General features: G+C 40.0%; 1 protein-coding gene and 1 long non-coding RNA gene across 5 annotated transcripts in view; both read right to left on the reverse strand.

The window, feature by feature from the left end:
* The window catches only part of STK39 (serine/threonine kinase 39), a 304,504-nt gene that overhangs the window by 225,635 nt on the left and 54,866 nt on the right, over window positions 1-24,003 (reverse strand). For all 4 annotated transcript variants that reach the window (XM_082465063.1, XM_082465065.1, XM_082465066.1 and 1 more), the window contains exon 2: window positions 10,322-10,434. In XM_082465063.1, the coding sequence (XP_082321189.1) occupies window positions 10,322-10,434 (113 nt within the window). The remainder of the gene's footprint in view (window positions 1-10,321; window positions 10,435-24,003) is intronic.
* Window positions 5,418-10,312, reverse strand: LOC309662479. The gene is made up of 2 exons (XR_014264724.1): window positions 10,069-10,312; window positions 5,418-10,029 (listed from the first exon to the last, which is right to left on the reverse strand). It is a non-coding gene; the product is annotated as an uncharacterized lncRNA (long non-coding RNA).

The following is a 24,003-nucleotide window of genomic DNA, read 5'->3' on the forward strand; positions in this document are numbered from 1 at the left end:
AGGGACACCCACACACTGCTGCTGGCCCAGCCCGGATGAATTCGCCGAAACAGGACATGACACATCCCTCTTATATGGGACAAACTAGGTTTGGCTGCACAAAAGAACATAAAGCGTCCCACCCTGAAAATGTGATGCGTGGGGAGGAAAAAAACTACCCCCCAAAACTGGAAAGTTTTAAATTTAAAAAAAACTGTGTTTAAATATTTATGAGCAATTTTCTAATATTGCTGTATGGCCTTTGTCTAACCATTTCCGCCCCCCCCAAATTTTTTTCTCCTATTACTATTACTGAGAATAAGCAGGAACCATGATTAACAGGGATGTGAGCCAGCAGGAGCCACTTCGGAAGGGCTGCACTCTAAGACACAGCTGGCTTGGAAGCTTGGCTTTGCCACTGACCGCAGCTTGATTACTTGTGCGGGTCATCCAGCATCTTTCAGCCTCAGAATCCTTTTCTGTAATACAAGCTTAATAATGCCATCTACACAGGACTGTTGTGAAATAAGCAAAGTGAGATCTATATATACAACTCCTTGCAGAAGGCCTAGCACATGACAGGAAGGTTGAAAGTCGGTCCCTCGATGTCTCAGTTCCTTCTTTGTGTGTGAGTATCCCCAAGCTGATCACTAACCCCACGTGTCCCACGTTCCCGACTAAAGTCTCAGAGGCACAGAGACAGCCCTTAGCAGCAGCACTCACCCTTCCCCACAGGAACGTCACATACGAACATGCTCTGTGCCCTGCTGGCTCAAGGAGTGTCCTGTAACACGTGTCCAGGTCATTGGGCCATGAGTTTTTCGCTTCATTCCTAACTCTACAACATCCTCACCCGTGTTTTCCCTTAGTATCTCGTCCTGTGTTTAATTTATACCACCTTATCATACTTCATGTATCCTAGTATGCTGCCTCAAACGCTTTTGAAATTAAGAAGTCTAAACAGATACTTATTCAAAGCTTTCAGAACAAAGAGAAACAAAAAAGAGCTTGGAGACATAAGAATTAGGAAAAAGTTAAAAGTCTAGTTTCTGTTGTCCTGAAGACGATGCGATTCACAAAGCACTAAAAGGAAAGAGATTTAAATGGATCCTGAATTCAAAATATTAAACTATACTTAACCACATTAGCATATTTTAATACCTCAGCTAAATCTTAAATAAATTCTTCTTTATCTGATATTGGTGGCAAAATATCCTACTCAGCCTTGGTTGAGAAGTCAACCCACCCAAGTTCCAACATCATGTGCAGTTAAATCTGAGGAGGTGCTATTTCTAACTTTATTCTAAAGTACTTGTTCTCAACCTTGGCTGCACAGTGGAATCGCCTCGGGAGCTTTAAAAAATACCAATGCCTGGATCTCAGCCCCAGAGACACTGATGTAAAATTGGTTTACGACACAGCCTGGGAATGAAAATTTTCAAAAGCTCCCAGGTGGATTCTACTGTGTAGCGAAGGTTGAGAAGCGCTGCTTTCCAGCTAAGCACTGAGATGCATTAATTCTTTCAATGAAATGCTGAGAGAAACAGCTACCTCCCAAGCACATTTCCACACTGCAACTTAATCTAAAAAGGAAAAATAAATATATGACCCACAAATACTATCAAATAAAACGTATATTTCCAAATGCAAGAGATAACCAAATACATCTTTAAAATGTATGCAGCACCGTCCAAGCATCTAAAGAATTCCTTACATGATATGAGGGTAACCGCGTTAATTGAAAACACTTTTCAGAAAGTCGTCGTCAGGCTTGCACTTCCATAATATCAGCATCATTATGAAGGGTAACCTCATCAATATTCATAAGTAAACCAATACTGTAAGTAGCTGAATTATTTTTTAAAAAAAGAAAAAAAAAAACCCATAAACTTCAATGATTTCAAATGTCAGCCAAGAAATGGAAGGGAAAGATTGACAAAGTTCTCCTAAGAGCACTGTATTTTTCGGACTGTCATTTTCAATCATGAAAAATGTCATTGTGACGTTTTTTTAATTATAAAAAAGTAAATGCCACATATGCAGCAAACTCCTGCCTCTTTTAAAACAAGAGTACCAATAGGAAAAAACCTACTCAAGGTAGAGTTAAGTCAAATATTCTGACCTGTACTATTTATGAATAAATCAACCAATGTCCCTCACCAGTTAGTTTTATAATTATTTTCATATGATTTGGTATCTGTCTATCCAAGTACAGTCCAGTTGAAGACAGGATTAGAAATGGGGAAAGTCTAGATGTTTTGAAGACAGGGAAACACTTGTAAGAAATTAGGAAAAGGGAAACAAATTTTGTGATAGCCTTAATCAGTGTTTGTGGAGAAGTATTTAAAACTAGAGGGAGCAGTTGTAAAAGATAAAGTATCAGGGGAGTTGGAGGTAGGTCTGGAAAATCCCTGGAAATCAGCAGAGAAATCACAACGGGTAAACATCTACTTCCGACAGAACAGAATGCCCATCCCAGGGCCTATCTGCTTGGTTATGAATGATGGGCATTCTGCAAAAACTGGTCCCAAAAACACTAAAGAATTTTGCTTGGAAATGAAAAAGTCGCCGCAATAGTTATTTCTCACCAAGAGAAAATAACTCTTTCCAAGGAGAGGAAAGAAAGCAAAGAGTAAAGGAGTGATGTGGAAAGTTCAATGGGGAAGAACCATTTTCTTTCAGAGTTGGCTGAAAAAGTTCTTCAGCAAACAGTAACAAGGATGCCTTATGGGTTCTGAAAGCTCTTAAGCTGGCTATCAGGAATCTGAATCAGACTCAGCTATCAACAACTGCTATTTGATCATTTAACTGTCCACGACTGGGTGTACTGGGAAAAGTAAAGTCAAAGACTTTGTTAAAAACAGAAACACGAAGAATCTTTCTTGTCAGCCAATTTATGCTGCTGGTAACCTCCAGGCCAGTTTTCAGTGCTGCTGCTATTTTTGGCTTCATCACCAAAGGATGAGAATGCGAGGTGAAATGTGTCTTTCTTTTTTGCGGCCTCCCGTGTCCCACACCTGGCTATGATCTGCAGCCTGGGGTTCTGCCAGGGAACAGAGGCAGAAACCCCGCTGAACACTCTCCAGCCTTCTCCCTGTTTCCGAGTCCTTCTTTTTCAGAGTCAGCTTAATTAATTGTGGAAGTATAACCAAACCAAAATAAGAAAGACAATAACATAGGAAAGAACAGAACCATCTGTCTCAACCCAAGCAATAACATTTTCCAGAAGTTTATGAGGATGGCAAAAGTGAAGTATAAAAAAAAAAAAAAAAAAAGATGTAACTGAAGTTGTATTCAATCTGGGAATGTTTTCCCCATTTTCTCCTACTCTGAAAATGAGTATGTACTGGGTCTCTCTGTTACCAAGCACATGTAAGTCCAGAAACCTGAGTGGCCTTGAAATGTTAATTTCTGCTTACATTTTGAAAAAAAAAAAAAAGAGATGTTAAAGAGATGTTAAACATTTTAGCAAGCCATTTCTAACAAATGTATAAGAATACTTAAAAGTAAATTCAATTAGGATATTTAATTATTATCTGGATCTGCTATGACATAACTTTTAAATTTAACATTCCAAAAAGAAAATTATTTTTCTCCAGCCAAATCATACATATTCCTAAGCTAATGTAACTTTAGAGCTGTAAAAATAAGTTACTTTTGCATATGTGATATTCTCTAATTTCTTAAAAATGGTACATCCTCAAATTATCCAAAAGTTTCTCATTTCTAATTCTGCCCTCAATTGGACTATACTTGGGTAAGCACAAACACCAAATCATATAAAAATAATTACAAAGCCAAGTGGCAAGGGACAAATGACAGTATAAAATGTAATATATGAGACTGAAATGCTCAAAATAGTACTACACTCAGTGAAGTAGGCTTATATTTTAATGCTATACCCTTGGTACAAAAGATTCTACAAGAAATAGCCAAATGCAATTTGTTACCACATATGACAAGGGATGTGCTGGGATATGAATAATTAATTTACTAATTAGAAAATTCTTTAGTTCAAAAAGAATGGAAAGTACTTTCACTGACACAATAGAGAAAACACATACATTATAGCTTCCAGCTTTTTAAGCTGATGTCCTCAAACTGGTATAAATTTTTTTCTATAATAAACAAGATTTGCAAAAGTATTAACACAATTACAGAGATTAGGTTAAAATGCACCAGAAGAAATTTTTTTCTTCATTTTTTAAAATCTCAATTAAAAGGGAAAAAAAGCCTTCTGACTAGAGGAACTGCTTAGAGGTCCCCAAATACTATAATTTAATTTTAAAAGGAAGAGAGAAGCCTGTGTCAGATAATGGGAGATAACTATTCTCTCAAATGACCATTAGGCAAAGTCAATATCTAGAGCTTTATTCTCCACAATAACCTACAAATCATAGCTAATTCATTCCTCTAAAGAAATGGAAGGAAAGTATGGAAGGAGTGAGGGGGAAGAGGTAAAGGGTCAGGGGGAGAGAAAGGGGAGTACAAAGGGAACTGCAGATCAAGAGAAAAGCAAAATAATTAATAAAATAGGGACTTCCCTAGTGGCGCAGTGGTTAAGAATCCGCCTGCCAATGCAGGTGACACGGGTTCGAGCCCTGGTCTGGGAAGATCCCACATGTTGCAAAGCAACTAAGCCCATGTGCCACAACTACTGAGCCGGTGCTCTAGAGCCTATGCACCACAACTACTGATCCTGCACTCTAGAGCCTGCAAGCTACAACTACTGAGCCCACATGCCACAACTACTGAAGCCCACGTGCCTAGAGCCTGTGCTCCACAACAAGAAAAGCCACTGCAATCAGAAGCCCACGCCGGGGTGGGGGGGGCGAAAGAAAGAAATTTATTAAAAAATAAATATATAAATAAAATAGCACTATAGCAGAAAGCAATGACCCACAGGGCTTCGTTCTGAGCAATATAAGCACGATTTACTTACAAATACTGTCAGTGAGAGCAAAATATCTTTATAAGATGATACAGGAAGAGAAGGGCAAATGCTAGAGTTTTTCTATTTCAAGACTGAGAAATTTTTTCATTATGTACATAGGAGAAACAGATGGCACTCTGTGTACCCAAATCTATGAATTTATGGTGAATTTTTATCGTTACACCACAATACTGGAGTGACTTGACACTATCCCGAATTATAAAGCATAATTTGCTAGTAATTAGTGTTTTTATTTAAATGATTTTAAAAGGGGATTTCATTAGAAGAATTCATTTTTAAATACACAGAATCATAGAACTTTTGGTGGTGAAAATAAATTTTTGCCTTCGAGTATACTTCCTTATTGAACAAATGAGGAGACTGTGGACCAGAAGTGAAAGTGATTCATCCCAAGTCCAGGACCCAAGTGGAGAATGCAGGCCCTCTGACCCAGGAAGCAATCTTCCCTCTACCACAAATTTCAGCATTCATCACTGGTGCATAGTTGTTGTTTTTTTTTTTTTTTTTTTTTTTTTAATTTTTGGCTGTGTTGGGTCTTCGTTTCTGTGCGAGGGCTTTCTGTAGTTGCGGCGAGTGGGGGCCACTCTTCATCGCGGTGCACGGGCCTCTCACTATCGCGGCCTCTCTTGTTGCGGAGCACAGGCTCCAGACGCGCAGGCTCAGTAATTGCGGCTCACGGGCCCAGTTGCTCCGCGGCATGTGGGATCTTCCCAGACCAGGGCTCGAACCCGTGTCCCCTGCATTGGCAGGCAGACTCTCAACCACTGCGCCACCAGGGAAGCCCCATAGTTGTTTTTTGAGACGGTTTTGCTCACACTTGTCACTCATCACAAACTAAAATATTTTAATGATCATTACATATTATTGCATAATATAATCACTTAACTAGACATGTTACCCCCCCCCTTTTTTTTTTTTAAGAAATAAGCACTTTGTCCAACCCCAGGGCCATGATTTTTCCTACACCTAAAGCACTCCTGCCCCTAAGAATTAAACTGTAAGATTTAATGGCACTGATGTATATGAAAGAATGAGAAAACGGTACTGAGTTTTCTGTGACTCAGTACCAAGGACAGACTAAAAATATGAGAATTCTAGTCTAGAGAAAAAAAATTGAGAAGGATATGATTAAAATCTAAAAATCATAAAGTCAAGTAAGATGATGACCCAAAATGTTCAACAATCCCTGGGTAGAACTAAAGGACAGTGTGCCCTGAAGGCTGAAAAAAGTGGGATTTAGGATAAATAAAAGGAAGGACTGTGTCACATTTATGGAATTCACTGTCACCTGGTAATAGAGACGGAAAAAGATAGATGACTTCAGAAAAGTCATCTATCCGTGTAATAAATTCTCCACCCACGTAATAAATGTTAACGGAAGCCAAGTGTGCCCTCGAGTAGCATCCCTAACCTTTGAGGTTGACCACAAACCAGAGAACCAAGCTCTTTCAAGAAACCTCAAGGCCATCTTCAAGAAGAACATACTAGTCTGCATGACGGTGGGTCAGACCCACTTAGCAAGCCTTAAGTTCCTACTGGAAAGCAAGAACTTCCTCAATGGAGTACACATTAGAGAATCTATCAATCTGCCAACCCATTTCTAGACAAATAGAGGGGAAATGTGCAGAAAGATATTCCTAGCTCAAACATCTCACCAGCCCAATACCAAAATGAAGAGACTCACTGGCCAGTCCCTGGGCTCCACAACAAAAAGGACCCCTCTTTGTTTTCCCACCATCTAGCTCAGTGCCTACCATCTAGCAGGGTTTTAATAACTATGGAGTGAACAAATTCTGCTCTAAAACTATATCTCCCAGAGGGTGTTAAGCTAATTATAATTAGTCATTTTTAACACTGTGGGATTAACCAAATATGGGGTTAACAACAAACATGGGATTAACAACTCTCAGAAATTATCAAAGTATCTAGGTTGGGATGGTTAAGAATATAGAACAGACCAGTAAAACCCCTTGGCTCCTGGAAAATTAACCACCAAGATCATCAAACCTAGCGAGATTAGGATGTATAGGCCAAAGTCAAAAACACATATGAAAATTCAAAAGAATGCATAGAAAAATAATTAGTTTAGATTGAGTAGGTTAAATGCTACTCATGTGATGCCAAGGAAAACATTTATTCTAGGGTGTTCTAATCTAATTGTTAAAATGAAATGAATTTTTAATGAGTGTATATCTTTGTCCTCTCATGTATATACCCAAAACTCATCCTTTTTATGGGCTTAAGTACAATGGAGAAACTCAAGTATTTACCAAATAAATTAGTATCTCTGAGGATATGACAGTACTTATTTCAACAGCATAAATTTTATTTAAATTACCAATTATTTAGCACCAGTGATCTCACTGAACATTTCTTTTCCTCCCTTCATTCTCAGAGAAGATGACACTGTAATGATTACTTTGCTTCAGAAATCATGATACTTCAATAAAACAATAAATTTAAAAAAAAAAAAAAAGGAAAGAAATCATGACCACTCGAATCTTCTTCAGCCAAACCTCGAACAAACTCTATGACCATGGGAAAATCGGACAGCCTCCATCACATAAAGAAGCAGAGTCCAGGGCCAGTTGTCCAAAATTGTTCTCTACCATCATACCCAACCTCCTTGGTTAAATCCCAGCTTACTATGGGAGTCAGGGCAGGGGGGTAGGGACAGGGCAGAGAGTAGGGGTGTGAGGTGAGAGTTTTAACAGGGGAGGCAGCTGTTCCTGTAGCCAGCAAACAGTTGATAACTGTGACTTCTATAACATAACACTCCCACAAGATAAGGATTCCAGCAGCCATTGTTTCTTATAAGGACAATGGTTTCCAGTCAACACAGGGCACAGTTTGTGAAATGATGCAAAGCACTGACCTGTATATAATACACACACACACAGAATTAAAGGATTATTAGGATACCGGATGTCCAAACACTGCCAAAATGTGAACCCACAGAGATAATAAAAGCGCGAGCACCAGCAGGATGAGAAATCGAAAAGGATTACAACAACTCTGCGCCACACAATCATGTGCCGATAGCTGGGCTACAAAAGCCTGCCAACTTTAGGCAGCCTATACTGTAAATTCCATTTCTTTTTGTTTGCAAAGGACCTGGGAGTTTTGTGTCCTAAAGAACCATAGCCATTCTCCCCATCCCTAGAAATAGCAAGACATCGAAAGGTCAACGGTTCAAAATTAAGGAAAGATCAGAGCAACAAATCAATATATCTTTTAAAATGAAAAAACAGATAATTATGCACATACACTATACTCCATTAACACAACATGGGCATTGCTGGGACTGGGGTGCAGGGGGGAAGAACGAAAGAAATAAATTAAGTGCTAATAAGCAAACTTGTAAATCTTAAGACCTCAGATTAATGGAGTCAAGGACAAAGCCATAAAAGCACCAGTCCTCACACTGACAGCTCTGGCTAAATTACGAGTAACTCCAAATGACACTGCTATGGTTCCTGGTGCCGGGGTAATAGAGAAAATGGCCCGGAATGACAGTCTCCCTCATGCCTCCACTAGGACCCTTACATAGCTATCATCACTGACAGCCGAATGCTGATGAGACGTCAGCAAGGGGAAAACACGGAAGCTTTGGGCAACTGACGGCTTGGTAGGAACCAGAGACCACAGCATCAGCCCAGAAGGCTGGTTTCAGAGCTGTCAGATACAAGCACACACAAGCCTTACACATATTCTGTATAAATATTCTGCTGGTGGTAAAAAGATGGCTGTGAGACCTCCAACAGAACACCACGATCAAATACAACTGTCATGGGCAAAGCTGTCACGGGCAAGAGTGCTATTTCCAAATAGGGCGTTAAGTATAAATGTATACTCCAAGGTTTTTTAAAAATTAATGTGTACTTTGTATAGCCACAGAACTTGAGGACTCCTAATGGGATCTTAGAGATCTTGGGATTCAACTCTTTTTAAAGCGTGCAGAGCTGTCAGGTAACTTGACTAAAATCAAAAAACAAGTTAGTGGCGAAAGCAGGACACAGCTCTCTCCACAGTTTGTTTAAAGCTTTTTCCACTCCGGAAAGTGATCTTGAAAACTGGTCCGATGACAAAGGCACAACTTTATTGGTCACTGTGATAGCAAGCAACAGAAGTATGCAGTAATAATTTCAGTAAGAGCAAAGCACAGCTAAAATTTTGAAGAGAGTAAAAGCCTTAAAGGTATGCAAAAAAAAAAAAGAGATTTTTTTTTTTTTTGAAATTAACATTAAGTTGTGGAAGCCCTTCCTTTAATCTGAGTTTTAGCCGGCAATCTGTTGCTTCCAATCCAGTGAAAACTATGCCTTGTGTAGTCTAATTTGAAATGTAAGACCAAACAGATCTGGAAAAGTAGAGCTTTATCCTTGTACTTAATTTATACTATAGTGTACTGTAATTATGCCTGAAGTAAAAGCTATATTCTGAGTAAAGACAAAAAGCTCTTGTTAATGACATTCCATTCCCCCAATGTAGGCTATAACAAAAGGCTTCTTCATTTGGAGCCAACTGTCATTACACTTTGTAGCGTGTATGGAGCTGTTGGACTAATATTTGTCCTGGGATTAGTGTTGGGATAACCAATCAGTTAACTCCTCCACTGCAGTATTTTATTATCCTCAAATAAATGACCAAAAGGAAAAAAAGAAAATTGGCAGGTGGAACGACAACTATATTTATGAGATTAAACTCTCAAACCCTTCACAGTTTGCTGGGCAACTAATAACCATTTGCCAAGCTCTTCATTTAATAATGAGTCAGCTAAGCCAAAAGCAAATGTTCCTTCAACCAACCAATGGTACTACAGTCATATCCACACCGACAAGCTCCAATTATTTATGTAATGTACTTTATTTAGAAGAAGTACAAATTGCCCTGTACAAAAAATAAACTCCTCTCATTAGCCAATAAGAACGCAAGCTACCCTGCAGTATTTTGAATAACTGAAATTTACAGGAGATTTTGTAATTTATGAAAGCCAAAATGACCAGCAAATTGTTTAGGGAGTAATTCCTATTTGCGTCAGGATTCAAGACTGAGGACCAGAAGCTCACCATCTAACTCTGCACTCAGTATCACATGACCTTAGGTCATCTGAGTCTCTGCACTCAGTATCACATGACCTTAGGTCATCTGAGTCTGTTCCCTCATTTCATAAAACAGAGTGTCAACACTGAGACCCTCCCCACTTGGGGATTATGAGGACTGAGCAAAATTCTGTTTGTCAAAGCAAAGTAAGCTGTATATTACACAACACAATCACAGGAGAAAACACCAAGTTGCCTCTGCTCTCTGCTCTCCTGCTTCTCCGGCCCACCTCTATGTATCCATGAGTTAAGAAAAGCAACGAGCAGTATCCCCTTCACTTTTACTTACTAATAGTTCATCCATGCTGGTCTGGCATTTTTCCAAGTTGATCCGCTTTATTGCTACACGTTCTTGCCTGGGTTTACATAGAGCAGCCTGAACCACAGCTGTAGCGCCACTGCCTGAAACGAAATAAGAACAACATCAGCTATCAAGTGGCACACTGTCTGGTTACTATTTGTGACCCTCTTCACAAATTAATATCTATTTTTTTTAAGTTTCTACTCAAAGTATTCAAAACATTATCATTTGACATCTTTTTAAAGAGTTTCTTAAGTCCGAAAATAATTCTATGAAGGAGAAAAAGGAAAAACTGCATTTTTCTAGAGAATACAAGGACAGTATCTGCACTTCAGAGGCTTAACAATCCAGGAAGGTGACCCACATCAAAAGAGCCCATTGCAATACAGGGTGTTCACTGCTGTCCAGAACAAAGGCTGAGAAAGTGATGGGTCTAATGTCACAAGAATAAGAGAGGGCTTCCCTGGTGGCACAGTGGTTAAGAATCCGTCTGCCAATGCAGGGGACACGGGTTCGACCCCTGGTCCGGGAAGATCCCACATGCCACGGAGCAACTAAGCCCATGTGCCACAACTACTGAGTCTGCGCTCTGGAACCCTCAAGCCACAACTACTGAAGCCCGCGCACCTAGAGCCCGTGCTCCGCAACAGAAGCCACTGCAATGAGAAGCCCGCTCACCACAGCAACAAAGACTCAATGCTGCCAAAAAATAAATAAATAAATAAATAATTTAAAGAAAAAAAAGAATAAGAGACGTAAGCATCTAAGCACACCCGTGTGGACGCCATTACCATCGTCTGATGCTGATGCCTTCCCATTTCAGTGCCTTTACAATATCTCAAGCTCTTCTCCCACTTCAGCCCAAACCAAACCACTCCAGCCTGAGCTACTTCAGGGCTTCCATGAGATGCTGTGACAACTTATCTACTCTGAGCGCTCTTTGAGCTTGTTTCTTCCAAGTTTGCTCTACGATTAGAAGAACAGGAATCAACCTGAGTATTCTCATGCTGAAAGCAGGACTTTTCAAGGATGCCAAGCAAAATGATGCAAATGCGTAATTACAAAAGCTCTCAGCATTCATATGCATTTCCCATTTCTAAGGTTTCATGATCATTAGCTAATGCACTCAAATTCCTAAGAGACAGAGTCATGTCATCATCCATATTTTATAAGAGCAAAATGTAGACGTGTAATGATTTGTGGCAGAGCACGAAGAGCTCCTAATCGGATCTGTATTCCGTAGGGGCAAAAAGACCTCCAGGTTAAGGCATCTCAATTCTGCAAAGAACACCAAAAATCTCATTCTCGTCACATAAATCCTCTCCCTGCAAGACTGCCAAGGAGAGAAACAGCCTGTGCTCGGGACTGTGCAAAAGGGGGCAGATGTGACCGTCCACTTTTCTCCTTCAAGTTTTTCTTTGGGTACTATATTTCCCAAATGAGTCGCCGAATATCATCCAAAGGGCGGGAGGCAGGATCTTTTGTCAATAAGGAGGGGAGACCAGTATTAGATTTCCTGATACATGTGAGAGAAAGGCACGACACTTCTTGTGCAAATCAAGGCTTTCCCGCCCCAAAGAAGTGCCCAAATGGGTGTGTTTAGCGCTGAAGTTCTGCCCTGTGGTCTCATCATCAGCTCTGGCCCCCTGATCTATGACCCGAGCAGGTCACCCTAATGCTCCAAAGACAGGTCTCCAAGTTCATGGCTCCCGTTCCAGGAAGTCCCACCTGTGTTCACTGGGGAAGAAACCACAGATACTGAGCACCCACTATATAGTCGGCATTTTCCTCGCATAATTCTTGTTACAAGCCTGTGCAGTTTTTGTTATTAGCCTCATTTTATATGTGAGAACACTGGGACTCGGAAAACTTGCCCACACAGCTAACAAGTACCTGAGCCGGGATCTGAGTCAGGTCTGCAGGACTCTAACGTCCATGCTTTTTTCCTACCTCCCACAAGTCAGAAGCACACTTCTCCCTTCCTTCCTTCTTTTGCCCTTCCTAGGAAAATATTTTCTGCCCTACATGGTTGAAGAAAAGAGAAACAACCTAGAGAGCCTCACTCTCTCTACAGCTCAGTGCAAGGAGCAAGCGCCACTGTCAGAGGTTGTTTAAAAGGGGCTCCCTGTCCCTAACCTCACTGCTTCTCCATCAGCTGTTACTCCAAGTCCCACTGGATCAACCTCACCGGCCCTGCAGATCGCAGCATGTTGGGCTCAATCCGGAATGCTCCAGATACCACGGCCAAACACTACAAAGAGCCCTGCTGATAGCAGAGTGTGTTTTCCAGTCAGGGTCTCCAGAACAAGAGACCATCACTGAAGGGAGCCACAGAGAAAGTGATAAGTAGCCAGTTAGCGCTGGGCCTGGTACCCAGCAGAGAAATCAACAAACATCTTTAACAAGCTGCTGATGGGAAGCTCAGCCCTACCTGTTGTAAATCGCCCCCCAGTCCCACCCCTCCATCCACCATCCACATCCCAGAACATTCTCAAATTGGGAAAACTGCAAAACAGGAGAGAAGAAAACAAATTCCCAGAAACGGTAAAATAAGTGTACGTAATATGGGACTACCACTCCTAGTCAGTTAAGCCCTTGACTATAAAAGCTTTCTGGCTTCCACAAGACAAACGCAAGAATCTGGACACAAAGAAGAATTCTAAAAAGGAGAAGGGATGTTGAGTTGGCTTTTGCACAGCAAAGGAAACCAATGACCAAATGAAAAGACAGGGACTTCCCTGGTGGCGCAGCGGTTAAGAAATCGCCTCCCAATGCAGGGGACGCAGCTTCGATCCCTGGTCAGAGAACTACATCGCACATGCATGCCACAACTAAGAGTTCACATGCTGCAACTAAGACCTGGCACAACCAAAAATAACTAAATCAATTAATTTAAAAATGGCAGAAGGGGAGAGGCAGCATGTGGAAAGGAGGGCCTCTGAGTGTGGAGTTCCTGAGTTTGAAGCTGTATGGCTGACAGAGTCTTGGTGCTCCAGCCGGGTGTCAGGCCTGAGTCTTTGAGGTGGGAGAGCCAAGTTCAGGACACTGGTCCACCAGAGACCTCCCAGACCCACGTAATATCAAACGGCGAAAGCTCTTCCAGAGCTCTCAATCTAAACGCTACGACCCAGCTCCACTCAACAACCAGCAAGCTACAGTGCTAGACACCCTATGCCAAACAACCAGCAAGACAGGAACACAACCCCATCCATTAGCACAGAGGCTGCCTAAAATCATAATAAGGACACAGACACCCCAAAACACACCACCGGACGTGATCCTGCCCACCAGAAAGACAACATCCAGCCTCATCCACCAGAACACAGGCACCAGTCCCCTCCACCAGAAAGCCTACACAACCCACTGAACCAACCTTAGCCACTGGGGGCAGACACCAAAAACAATGGGAACTACGAACCTGCAGCCTGCAAACAGGAGACCCCAAACACAGTAAGTTAAGCAAAATGAGAAGACACAGAAACACACAGCAGATGAAGGAGCAAGGTAAAAACCCACCACACCAAACAAATGAAGAAGAAATAGGAGGTCTACTTGAAAAAGAATTCAGAGTAATGATAGTAGAGATGATCCAAAATCTTGGAAATAGAATGGAGAAGATATAAGAAACGTTTAACAAGGACCTAGAGGAACTAAAGAGCAAACAACCAATGATGAACAACACAACAAATGAAATTAAAAATTCTCTAGAAGGAATCAATAGCAGAAAAACTGAGGCAGAAGAATGGATACGTGACCTGGAAGATAAAATAGTGGAAATAACTACTGCAGAGCAGAATAAAGAAAACAACAATGAAAAGAATTGAAGACAGTCTCAGAGACCTCTGGGACAACACTAAACGCACCAACATTCGAATTATATGGGTCCCAGAAGAAGAAGAGAGAAAGAAAGGGACTGAGAAAATATTTGAAGAGATTATAGTTGAAAACTTCCCAAATATGGGAAAGGAAAGAGTCAGTCAAATACAGGAAGCACAGAGAGTTCCATACAGGATAAACCCAAGGAAAAACACTCCAAGACACATATTAATCAAACTATCAAAAATTAAATACAAAGAAAAATATTAAAAACAGTAAGGAAAAAAACAACAAATAACATACAAGGGAATCCCCATAAGGTTAACAGCTGATCTTTCAGCAGACACTCTGCAAGCCAGAAGGGAGTGGCTAGACATATTTAAAGTGATGAAAGAGAAAAACCTACAACCAAGATTACTCCACCCAGCAAGGATCTCATTCAGATTCAATGGAGAAGTTAACCTTTACAGACAAGCAAAAGCCAAGAGAATTCAGCACCACCAAACCAGCTTTACAACAAATGCTAAAGGAACTTCTCTAGGCAGGAAGCACAAGAGAAGCAAAAGACTTACAATAACAAACCCAAAACAATTAAGAAAATGGTAATAGGAACACACATATGGAAAACTACCTTAAATGTAAATGGACTAAATGCTCCAACCAAAAGACATAGACTTGCTGAATGGATACAAAAACAAGACCCATATATATGCTGCCTACAAGAGACCCACTTCAGACCTAGGGACACATACAGACTGAAAGTGATGGGCTGGAAAATGATATTCCATGCAAATGCAAATCAAAAGAAAGCTGGAGTAGCAATACTCATATCAGATAAAACAGACTTTAAAATAAAGAATGTTACAAGAGACAAGGAAGGACACTACATAATGATCAAGGGATCAATCCAAGAAGAAGATACAACAATTGTAAATATTTATGCACCCAACATAGGAGCACCTCAATATGCAAGGAAAATGCTAACAGCCACAAAAGGGGAAATCGACAGTAACACAATCATAACAGGGGACTTTAACACCCCACTTTCACCAATGGACAGATCATCCAAAAGGAAAACAAATGAGGAAACACAAGCTTTAAATGATACATTAAACAATATGGACTTAATTGATATTTATAGGACATTCCATCCAAAAACAACAGAATACACTTTCTTCTCAAATGCTCATAGAACATTCTCCAGGATAGATCATCTCTTGGGTCACAAATCAAGCCTGGCAAATTTAAGAAAATTGAAATCGTGCCAAGTATCTTTTCCGACCACAATGCTAGTAGACTAGATAATAATTACAGGAAAAGAACTGTAAAAAATACAAACACATGGAGGCTAAACAATACACTCCTAAATAACCAAGAGATCACTGAAGAAATCAAAGAGGAAGTCAAAAAATACCTAGAAACAAATGACAATGAAAACACGACGACCCAAAACCTATGGGATACAGCAAAAGCATTTCTGAGAGGGAAGTCTGCAGCAATACAATCCTACCTCAAGAAACAAGAAACATCTCAAATAAACAACCTAACCTTACACCTAAAGCAATTAGAGAAAGAAGAACCAAAAAAACCCCAAAGTTAGCAAAAGGAAAGAAATCATAAAGATCAGATCAGAAATAAATGAAAAAGAAATGAAGGAAACAATAGCTAAGACCAATAAAACTAAAAGCTGGTTCTCTGAGAAGATAAACAAAATTGATAAACCACTAGCCAAGACTTCATCAAGAAAAAAAGGGAGAAGATTCAAATCAATAGAACTGGAAATGAAAAAGGAGAAGTAACAACTGACCCTGCAGAAATACAAAGGATCATGAGAGATTACCACAAGCAACTATATGCCAATAAAATGGACAAACTGGAAGAAATGGACACATTCTTAGAAAAGCACAACCTCCCAAGACTGAACCAGGAAGAAATAGAAAATGTAAACAGACCAATCACAAGCACTGAAATTGAAACTGTGACTAAAATTCTTCCAGTAAACAAAAGCTCTGGACCAGATGGCTTCACAGGCGAATTCTATCAACCATTTAGAGAAGAGCTAACACCTATCCTTCTCAAACTCTTCCAAAATATAGCAAAGGGAGGAATACTCCCAAACTCATTCTACAAGGCCACCATCACCCTGATACCAAAACCAAACAAAGATGTCACAAAAAAAGAAAACTACACACCAGTATCACTGATGAACATAGATGGAAAAAGCCTCAACAAAATACTAGCAAACAGAATCCAACAGCACATTAAAAGGATCATACACCATGATCAAGTGGGATTTATCCCAGGAATGCAAGGATTTTTCAATATATGCAAATCAATGTGACAAACCATATTAACAAATTGAAGGAGAAAAACCATATGACCATCTCAATAGATGCAGGAAAAGCTTTCAACAAAATTCAGCAACCATTTATGATTAAAAAAAACCCTCCAGAAAGTAGGCATAGAGGGAATTTACCTTAACATAATAAAGGCCATATATGACAAATACACAGCCAACATCGTTCTCAATGGTGAAAAACTGAAACCATTTCCACTAAGATCAGGAAAAAGACAAGGTTGCCCTCTCTCACCACTATTATTCAACATAGTTTCGGAAGTTTTAGCCACAGCAATCAGAGAAGAAAAAGAAATAAAAGGAATCCAAATCGGAAAAGAAGAAAACTGTCACTGTTCGCAGATGACATGACACTATACATAGGGAATCCTAAAGAGGCTACCAGAAAACTACTAGAGCTAATCAATGAATTTGGTAAAATAGAAGGATACAAAATAAATGCACAGAAATTTCTTGCATTCCTATACACTAATGATGAAAAATCTGAAAGAGAAATTAAGGAAACACTCCCATTTATCATTGCAACAAAAAGAATAAAATACCTAGGAATAAACCTACCTAAGGAGACAAAAGACCTGTATGCAGAAAACTATAAGACACTGATGAAAGAAATTAAAGATGATACAAACAGATGGGGAGATATACCATGTTCTTGGATTGGAAGAATCAACATTGTGAAAATGACTATACTACCCAAAGCAATCTACAGATTAAATGCAATCGCTATCAAACTACCAATGGCATTTTTCACAGAACTAGAACAAAATATTTCACAATTTGTATGGAAACACAAAAGACCCCAAATAGCCAAAGCAATCTTGAGAACAGAAAAATGCAGCTGGAGGAATCAGGCTCCCAGACTTCAGACTATACTACAAAGCTACAGAAATCAAGACAGTATGGTACTGGCACAAAAACAGAAATATAGATCAATGGAACAGGATAGAAAGCCCAGAGATAAACCCACACACATATGGTCACCTTATCTTTGATAAAGGAGGCAAGAATATACAATGGAGAAAAGACAGTCTCTTCAATAAGTGGTACTGGGAAAACTGGACAGCTACATGTAAAAGAATGAAATTAGAACACTCCCTAACACCAAAAACAAAAATAAACTCAAAATGGATTAGAGACCTAAATGTAAGGCCAGACACTATACAACTCTTAGAGGAAAACATAGGCAGAACACTCCATGACGTATATCACAGCAAGATCGTTTTTGACCCACCTCCTAGAGAAATGGAAATAAAAACACAAATAAACAAATGGGACCTAGTGAAACTTCAAAGCTTTTGCAAAGCAAAGGAAACCATAAACAAGATGAAAAGACAACCCTCAGAATGGGAGAAAATATTTGCAAATGAAGCAACTGACAAAGGATTAATCTCCAAAATATATAAACAGCTCATGCAGCTCAATATCAAAAAAAACAAACAACCAAATCCAAACATGGGCAGAAAACCTAAATAGACATTTCTCCAGAGAAGATACACAGATTGCCAACAAACACATGAAAGGATGCTCAACATCACTAATCATCAGAGAAATGCAAATCAAAACTTCAATGAGGTATCACCTCATACCAGTCAGAATGGCCATCATCAAAAAATCTATAAACAATAAATGCTGGAGAGGGTGTGGAGAAAAGGGAACCCTCTTGCACTGTTGGTTGGAATTTAATGGAAACAGCCACTATGGAGAACAGTATGGAGGTTCCTTAAAAAAGTAAAAGTAGAACTACCATACGACCTATCAATCCCACTACTGGGCATATACCCTGAGAAAACCATAATTCAGAAAGAGTCATGTACCACAATGTTCACTGCAGCACTATTTACAATAGCCAGGACATGGAAGCAACCTAAGTGTCCATCGACAGATGAATGGATAAAGATGTGGCACATATATACAATGGAATATTACTCAGCCATGAAAAGAAACGAAATTGAGTTATTTGTAGTGGGGTGGATGGACCTAGAGTCTGTCATACAGAGTGAAGTAAGTCAGAAAGAGAAAAACAAATACCGTATGCTAACACACATATATGGAATCTAAAAAAAAAAAAAAAAAAAAAAGAGGTTCTGAAGAACCTAGGGGCAGGACAGGAATAAAGACACAGACGTAGAGAATGGACTTGAGGACACAGGGAGGGGGACGGGTAAGCTGGGACAAAGTGAGAGAGCGGCAATGAACATACGTACACTACCAAATGTAAAGTAGATAGCTAGTGGGAAGCAGCCACATAGCACAGGGAGATCAGCTAGGTGTTTTGTATCCACCTAGAGGGGTGGGATAGGGAGGGTGGGAGGGAGACGCAAGAGGGAGGAGATATGGGGATATATGTTTATGTATAGCTGATTCACTTTGTTATACAGCAGAAACTAACCCACCACTGTAAAGCAATTATACTCCAGTAAAGATGTTAAAAAAAAAAAAAAAAAAGGAAAAGACAACCTACTGAATGGGAGAAAATATTTGCAAAAGATATGTCCGATAAGGGATTAATATCCAAAACATGTAAACAGCTCATACAACTCAACATCAAAAAACAAACTGATTAAAAAATGTGCAGAACTGAATAGTCATTTTTCCAAAGAGGACATGCAGGTGGCCAACAGGCAAATGAAAAGATGCACAACATCGCTCATCATCAAGGAAATGCAAATCGAAAGCAAAATGAGATAACACCTCATACCTGTCAGAATGGTTATCATCAGAAAGAGCACAAATAACATATGTTGGTGAGGATGTGGAGAAAAGAGAACCCATGTACACTGTTTATGGGAATGTAAATTGGTGTAGCCACTGTGGAAAACAATATGGAGGTTTCTCAAAAAACTAAAAGTAGAACTACCATATGACCCAGTAATTCCACTCCTTGTTATATATCCAAAAAAAAACCACACTAATATGAAAAGATGCAGGCACCCCCAATGTTCATAGCAGCATTATTTGCAATTGCCGAGATATGGAAGCAACCTAAGTGTCCATCAACAGATGAATGGATAAAGAGGATATGATACATACATACACACACACACACACACGCACACGCACACACACATGTGTGTAATATGACTGGAATATTAGTCATAAAAAAGAATGAAATTTTGCCATTTGCAGCTAGCAACGTGGATGGACTTGGAGGACATTATGCTAAGTGAAATAAATCAGAGAAAGACGAATACTGTATAATATCACTTACATGTGGAATCTCAAAAATACAACAACTAGTAAATATATCACAAAAGAAGCAGACTCACAGATATAGAGAACAAGCTAGTGGTTACCAGTGGGCAGAGGAGGAGGGGCAATAAAAGGGTGGAGGAGTAGGAGATACAATCTATTGGGTATAAGATAGGCTCAGGGATGTACTGTACAACATGGGGAATATAGCCAATATTTTGTAGCAGCTGTAAATAGAAAGTAACCTTTAAAAATTGTAAAAAACTTTTCTTAATTTAAAAAATAATAATATTTTTAAAAACTCTTTTTAATTTAAAATGGGGAGGTAGTGGTGGGGAAAGTCTTTTATTAGAGCCATACAACTAGAGGATTGTTATTGCTTTATAACTACAGCTGACTAAAGAACAACTGGCAGCTTCTCATCTCTAGAAAGAATAAATATGAAGCTTTATGACCTGAGGTGATTGTCACAGCATGAATGGATTTAACCACTCATTGGACAATTTGGAACAGTCTACTTTGAATCCAAAGATTTCCTTCAACTGTAAGAGAGATCAAGAACAACATTAGAGGTGCAGGGAGGCTTAGAGACCATCAAGTCCAGCCCCTCACTATGTGGCTGAGGACAGGAAGGGAAGCGAGGCAAGCTGTCATCAGAAGCCAGGTCAGCCAGCACCTTGATACGGACTTCCCAGCCTCCAAAACAGTGAGAAATAAATTTCTGTTGTTGAAGCACCCATTCTTAAGGTATTTTATTATGGCAGCCCAAGCGGACTAATACAAAAAGCTTTCCTTGTCTGTTCTGAAGTCACTCTCCCATGATCACCTATGCTCAATTATGCCATATAAGTTAGAAGTTCTCAGAAACTTCCTAATTAATTCAAATAGCAATAAGAGACAAGATTCAACTGAAGGGCCTCTGGAAGGCCTCTGTAATTCTCAAGTCTTAGGTTACTAAGACCCTTGAGAAGAAGGTTAGACAGGGATTCTATCCAACCCTGATACTGATTCCCTCTGTGACACTGGCCCTATTTCTACCTATACCTCCGTTTCCTTAATGGGCCTAATAAAATCTACCTGCAAGGCTTAATAACAATGAGTTCCACATCCCTGGAAAACATCGACTCAATAAATGTTAGGCTCTCTCTCTGGGACTCATTTCTCCATCTGTAATATGAAGGAGATGGACTATATCTGTAGTTCGTACTGGGGAAAAGGGAGAGGGCAAAGTAGCTCCAGGTCAGGACTAAGTTTCATTTTGCTCACCGGGAAGATTCAGTTGGTTTAAAAGGGGGGGAAGAGGTGGGCTAAACTGGAAAACCAGAAGACTAAATGATTTCTAAGGTCTGATACAGCATGATGAGTTTAAGAGTCTAAGATATAAGAGAATAACCCAGAGAATTCAGGAACAGCTATGAATTAATATCCTATAGCTACGTTCCTCACTGAAAATGTACTTGGATATCTAGCCAAACAAAATGATTTTAAGAAGTCTTTGTTCATCCAGATTGCATGAGTTCATATCCTAGCCCGGCTACACACTAACTGCTTGTCCTTGGACAACTTTCGTAACATCGCCATGCCTCAGTTTCTTCCCTTGTAAGATGTCAATAATAGCACCGAGTTCACAGGGCAGCTGTGAAGATCAAATGAGTTAATACATGGAAAGCCCTTGGAACCGTGCCTAGCACACAGGAAGTACTAATTAAATCTCAGCTAGAATTACTCCTCAGGGAAATCCCTCCAGGCCAGCTGGTGTCCTGTCAATTTGTCATGTTAACGCCACATAGTATTTCACGATGTTGATGTATCACAATTTATTCAGCCCTTCTTTTATTGATGAGTACTCTTTTTTTTATGTCCAGTTCCCCCCCCCCATTACAAACAGTGTAACAATAAACATCTGGAACTCTTAAAATATATATTAGTCGACAAGAACTTTCATGTTAAAGTTAGGACATGGTCAATTGTTCAGTAACCCTTCCCATAAATGTCAGGATTTAAAAAGCAAAATGGTAAACAAGAAAGGTATTACATTAGCCTGTGACAGGAATGGTAGCCAGGGGAAGCAAATTCTGTCATCATATCCTACTTAAATGAAGAGCATCAAGCCGAGAAACTTTAACAAGAGTTTGCCCATGTCTCAGCACCTGAAAAAGCTCCTTAATTATGCATAGCTGTCCTTTTTTAGTGAATAGAGTCCAGAGCTGTATCAGGCTTTCTTTTTAGAGGTGCTGGCTGCTGGTATGCAGTAAACAAAACAGATGACTTTGGTCCAGCTGGTGATTTCTTCCAATTCTCTCTTTACCCAACTTGCTCGAGGTGCCCTATTTATGTCATGTGTTCAACCTCATAGCTCATGAGGCCAATCAGGTCCCATGAGGACCACAAGCTGGCCAGAGTGTGAATGGACACACACGTGAGCTCCACGGGGGCACAGCTGCCACTCTGCCTCAGTCCACTGGCGCCACATGACATCACTGACCTACCGGGGCAAGATTCTGATTCTCGCAGAAAAGCTGAAAATCCAGAATTTTGTGTGAGAGCTCCTAAATTAAGGTTAGCAATTAATGTTTAAAAACATAAAAATATGGTAAGTCACATAAAAGCTCACCACAGGCCGTATCTGCCTCCCTGGGTGACTGCTAGTTGGCTTCAAATGTGTACCCTTCCTTACCTGAGGGTACAAATTTAAAATTATCTATTCGATTACACATACGAAGTTGTCATTCTTCTAGATCAAAAATGGTCACATTTCCTATGGTTCAACATAATATGCGAATATACTCAGGACACGGGCCCACACTGATTTACAGCAGGTTACCACGTGGCCATCCACCGCATCCTGCTACTTCATACAAAGAGAAAGCCATCACAGCTATTTGGTCGTTTGGTGCATTCTATGTGGAAGGAACATGGGCACAGTAAACTCTCAAGTCAAACACAAAGAACAGAAACAGTGAGACAGGTGTTATGTGCAATTTTCTGGACAGATTCTTTTACAAAACAGATGCTACTGCTGGCCTGTCAGGATACACCAGGCCGGGCACAGCAAGGCCACATTTCTCACGGCAGCTACACACAGGTGACCCTCCTAAGCAACCTGGTTTGTGTAACAGCCAAGCTGGTTGAGTTATGTCCTTCCGCCTCTGTCAAAAGAACCAGTGACCAGAGCCTCCTTCTGGGGTTGTTGGAGCAGATTTAGAGCTTACTATAAAAAATCGTAAAGACCAGGGTGAGGTAGAGAAATGGCCACTCAGTGAATGAACTTGCATTTCACCACTGACCTGGATAAACTACCTTCATTGGGAAAGCCTGGCTCATTAAAACCTTTAGAGGTCACAGACCTCACCAAAGAAAAGCAAGGCTTGTGTGTAACTCAGCAAGAACCATCTGATAATACCACAGAAAAACAAAAAGTCACCTGGGGCTCTGATCGTAAGGGAGATAGAGGGAAACTGGTGTGTTGAATCAAACTGGAATGAGTGTCATATGCTCACCTTGGACCTCAAGCTACACCTAAAGCAACAATTAAATATGTTTTAAAAACTTTAAACACAGCTCTATACTACCCTTACTAAACTCAGAAAGTGAACTGGGATTATCTAACACAAAGAAAATTATTATTAAGGGATACAGGTAAAGTCTAGGTACCTGGTTAAAGAGGAGTGGTATGTATGGGATAAGAAGCTGTTAAGTATCAGACTCTGACTTCCATCTAATTCAATGTGATTGATACTGCGATTTACTCCTAGACATTTTTGGTTTTCTTAATGATACACAGATAAAAGATAAAAGAGTCACTCCGTAAATACGATTACTTGCCAGTTTAAAAAACATTTCACAATTACAGTCGTCCCCCCTTTTCTGTGGTTTCGCTTTCCGTGATTTTAGTTACCCAAGGTCAACCGTGATCGAAAAACACTAAATGGAAAATTCCAGAAATAAACAATTTGCGAGGTTTAAATTTTGTGCCATTCTGGGTCGTGTGATGAAATCCCACTCCATCCCATCCTGGACGTGAATCATCCCTTTGTCCAGCGTATTCCACCTGTAAGTCACTTAGTAGCCATCTAAGGTTATCAGATCAACTGTCAAGGTATCGCAGTGCTTGTGTTCAGGTAAAGCCTTATTTTACTTACTAATGGCGCCAAAGCGCAAGAGTAGTGATGCTGCAATTCGGATAGGCCAACGAGAAGCCGCAAAGTGCTTCCTTTAAGTGAAAAGGTGAAAGCTCTCGACTTCATAAGGAAAGAAAAACATCGTCTGCAGAGATTGCTAAGATATACGGGAAGAAGGAATCTTCCAT

The sequence above is a fragment of the Balaenoptera physalus genome (genome assembly GCF_965194825.1).
Source record: "Balaenoptera physalus genome assembly, chromosome: 6".
NCBI lineage: Eukaryota > Metazoa > Chordata > Mammalia > Artiodactyla > Balaenopteridae > Balaenoptera > Balaenoptera physalus.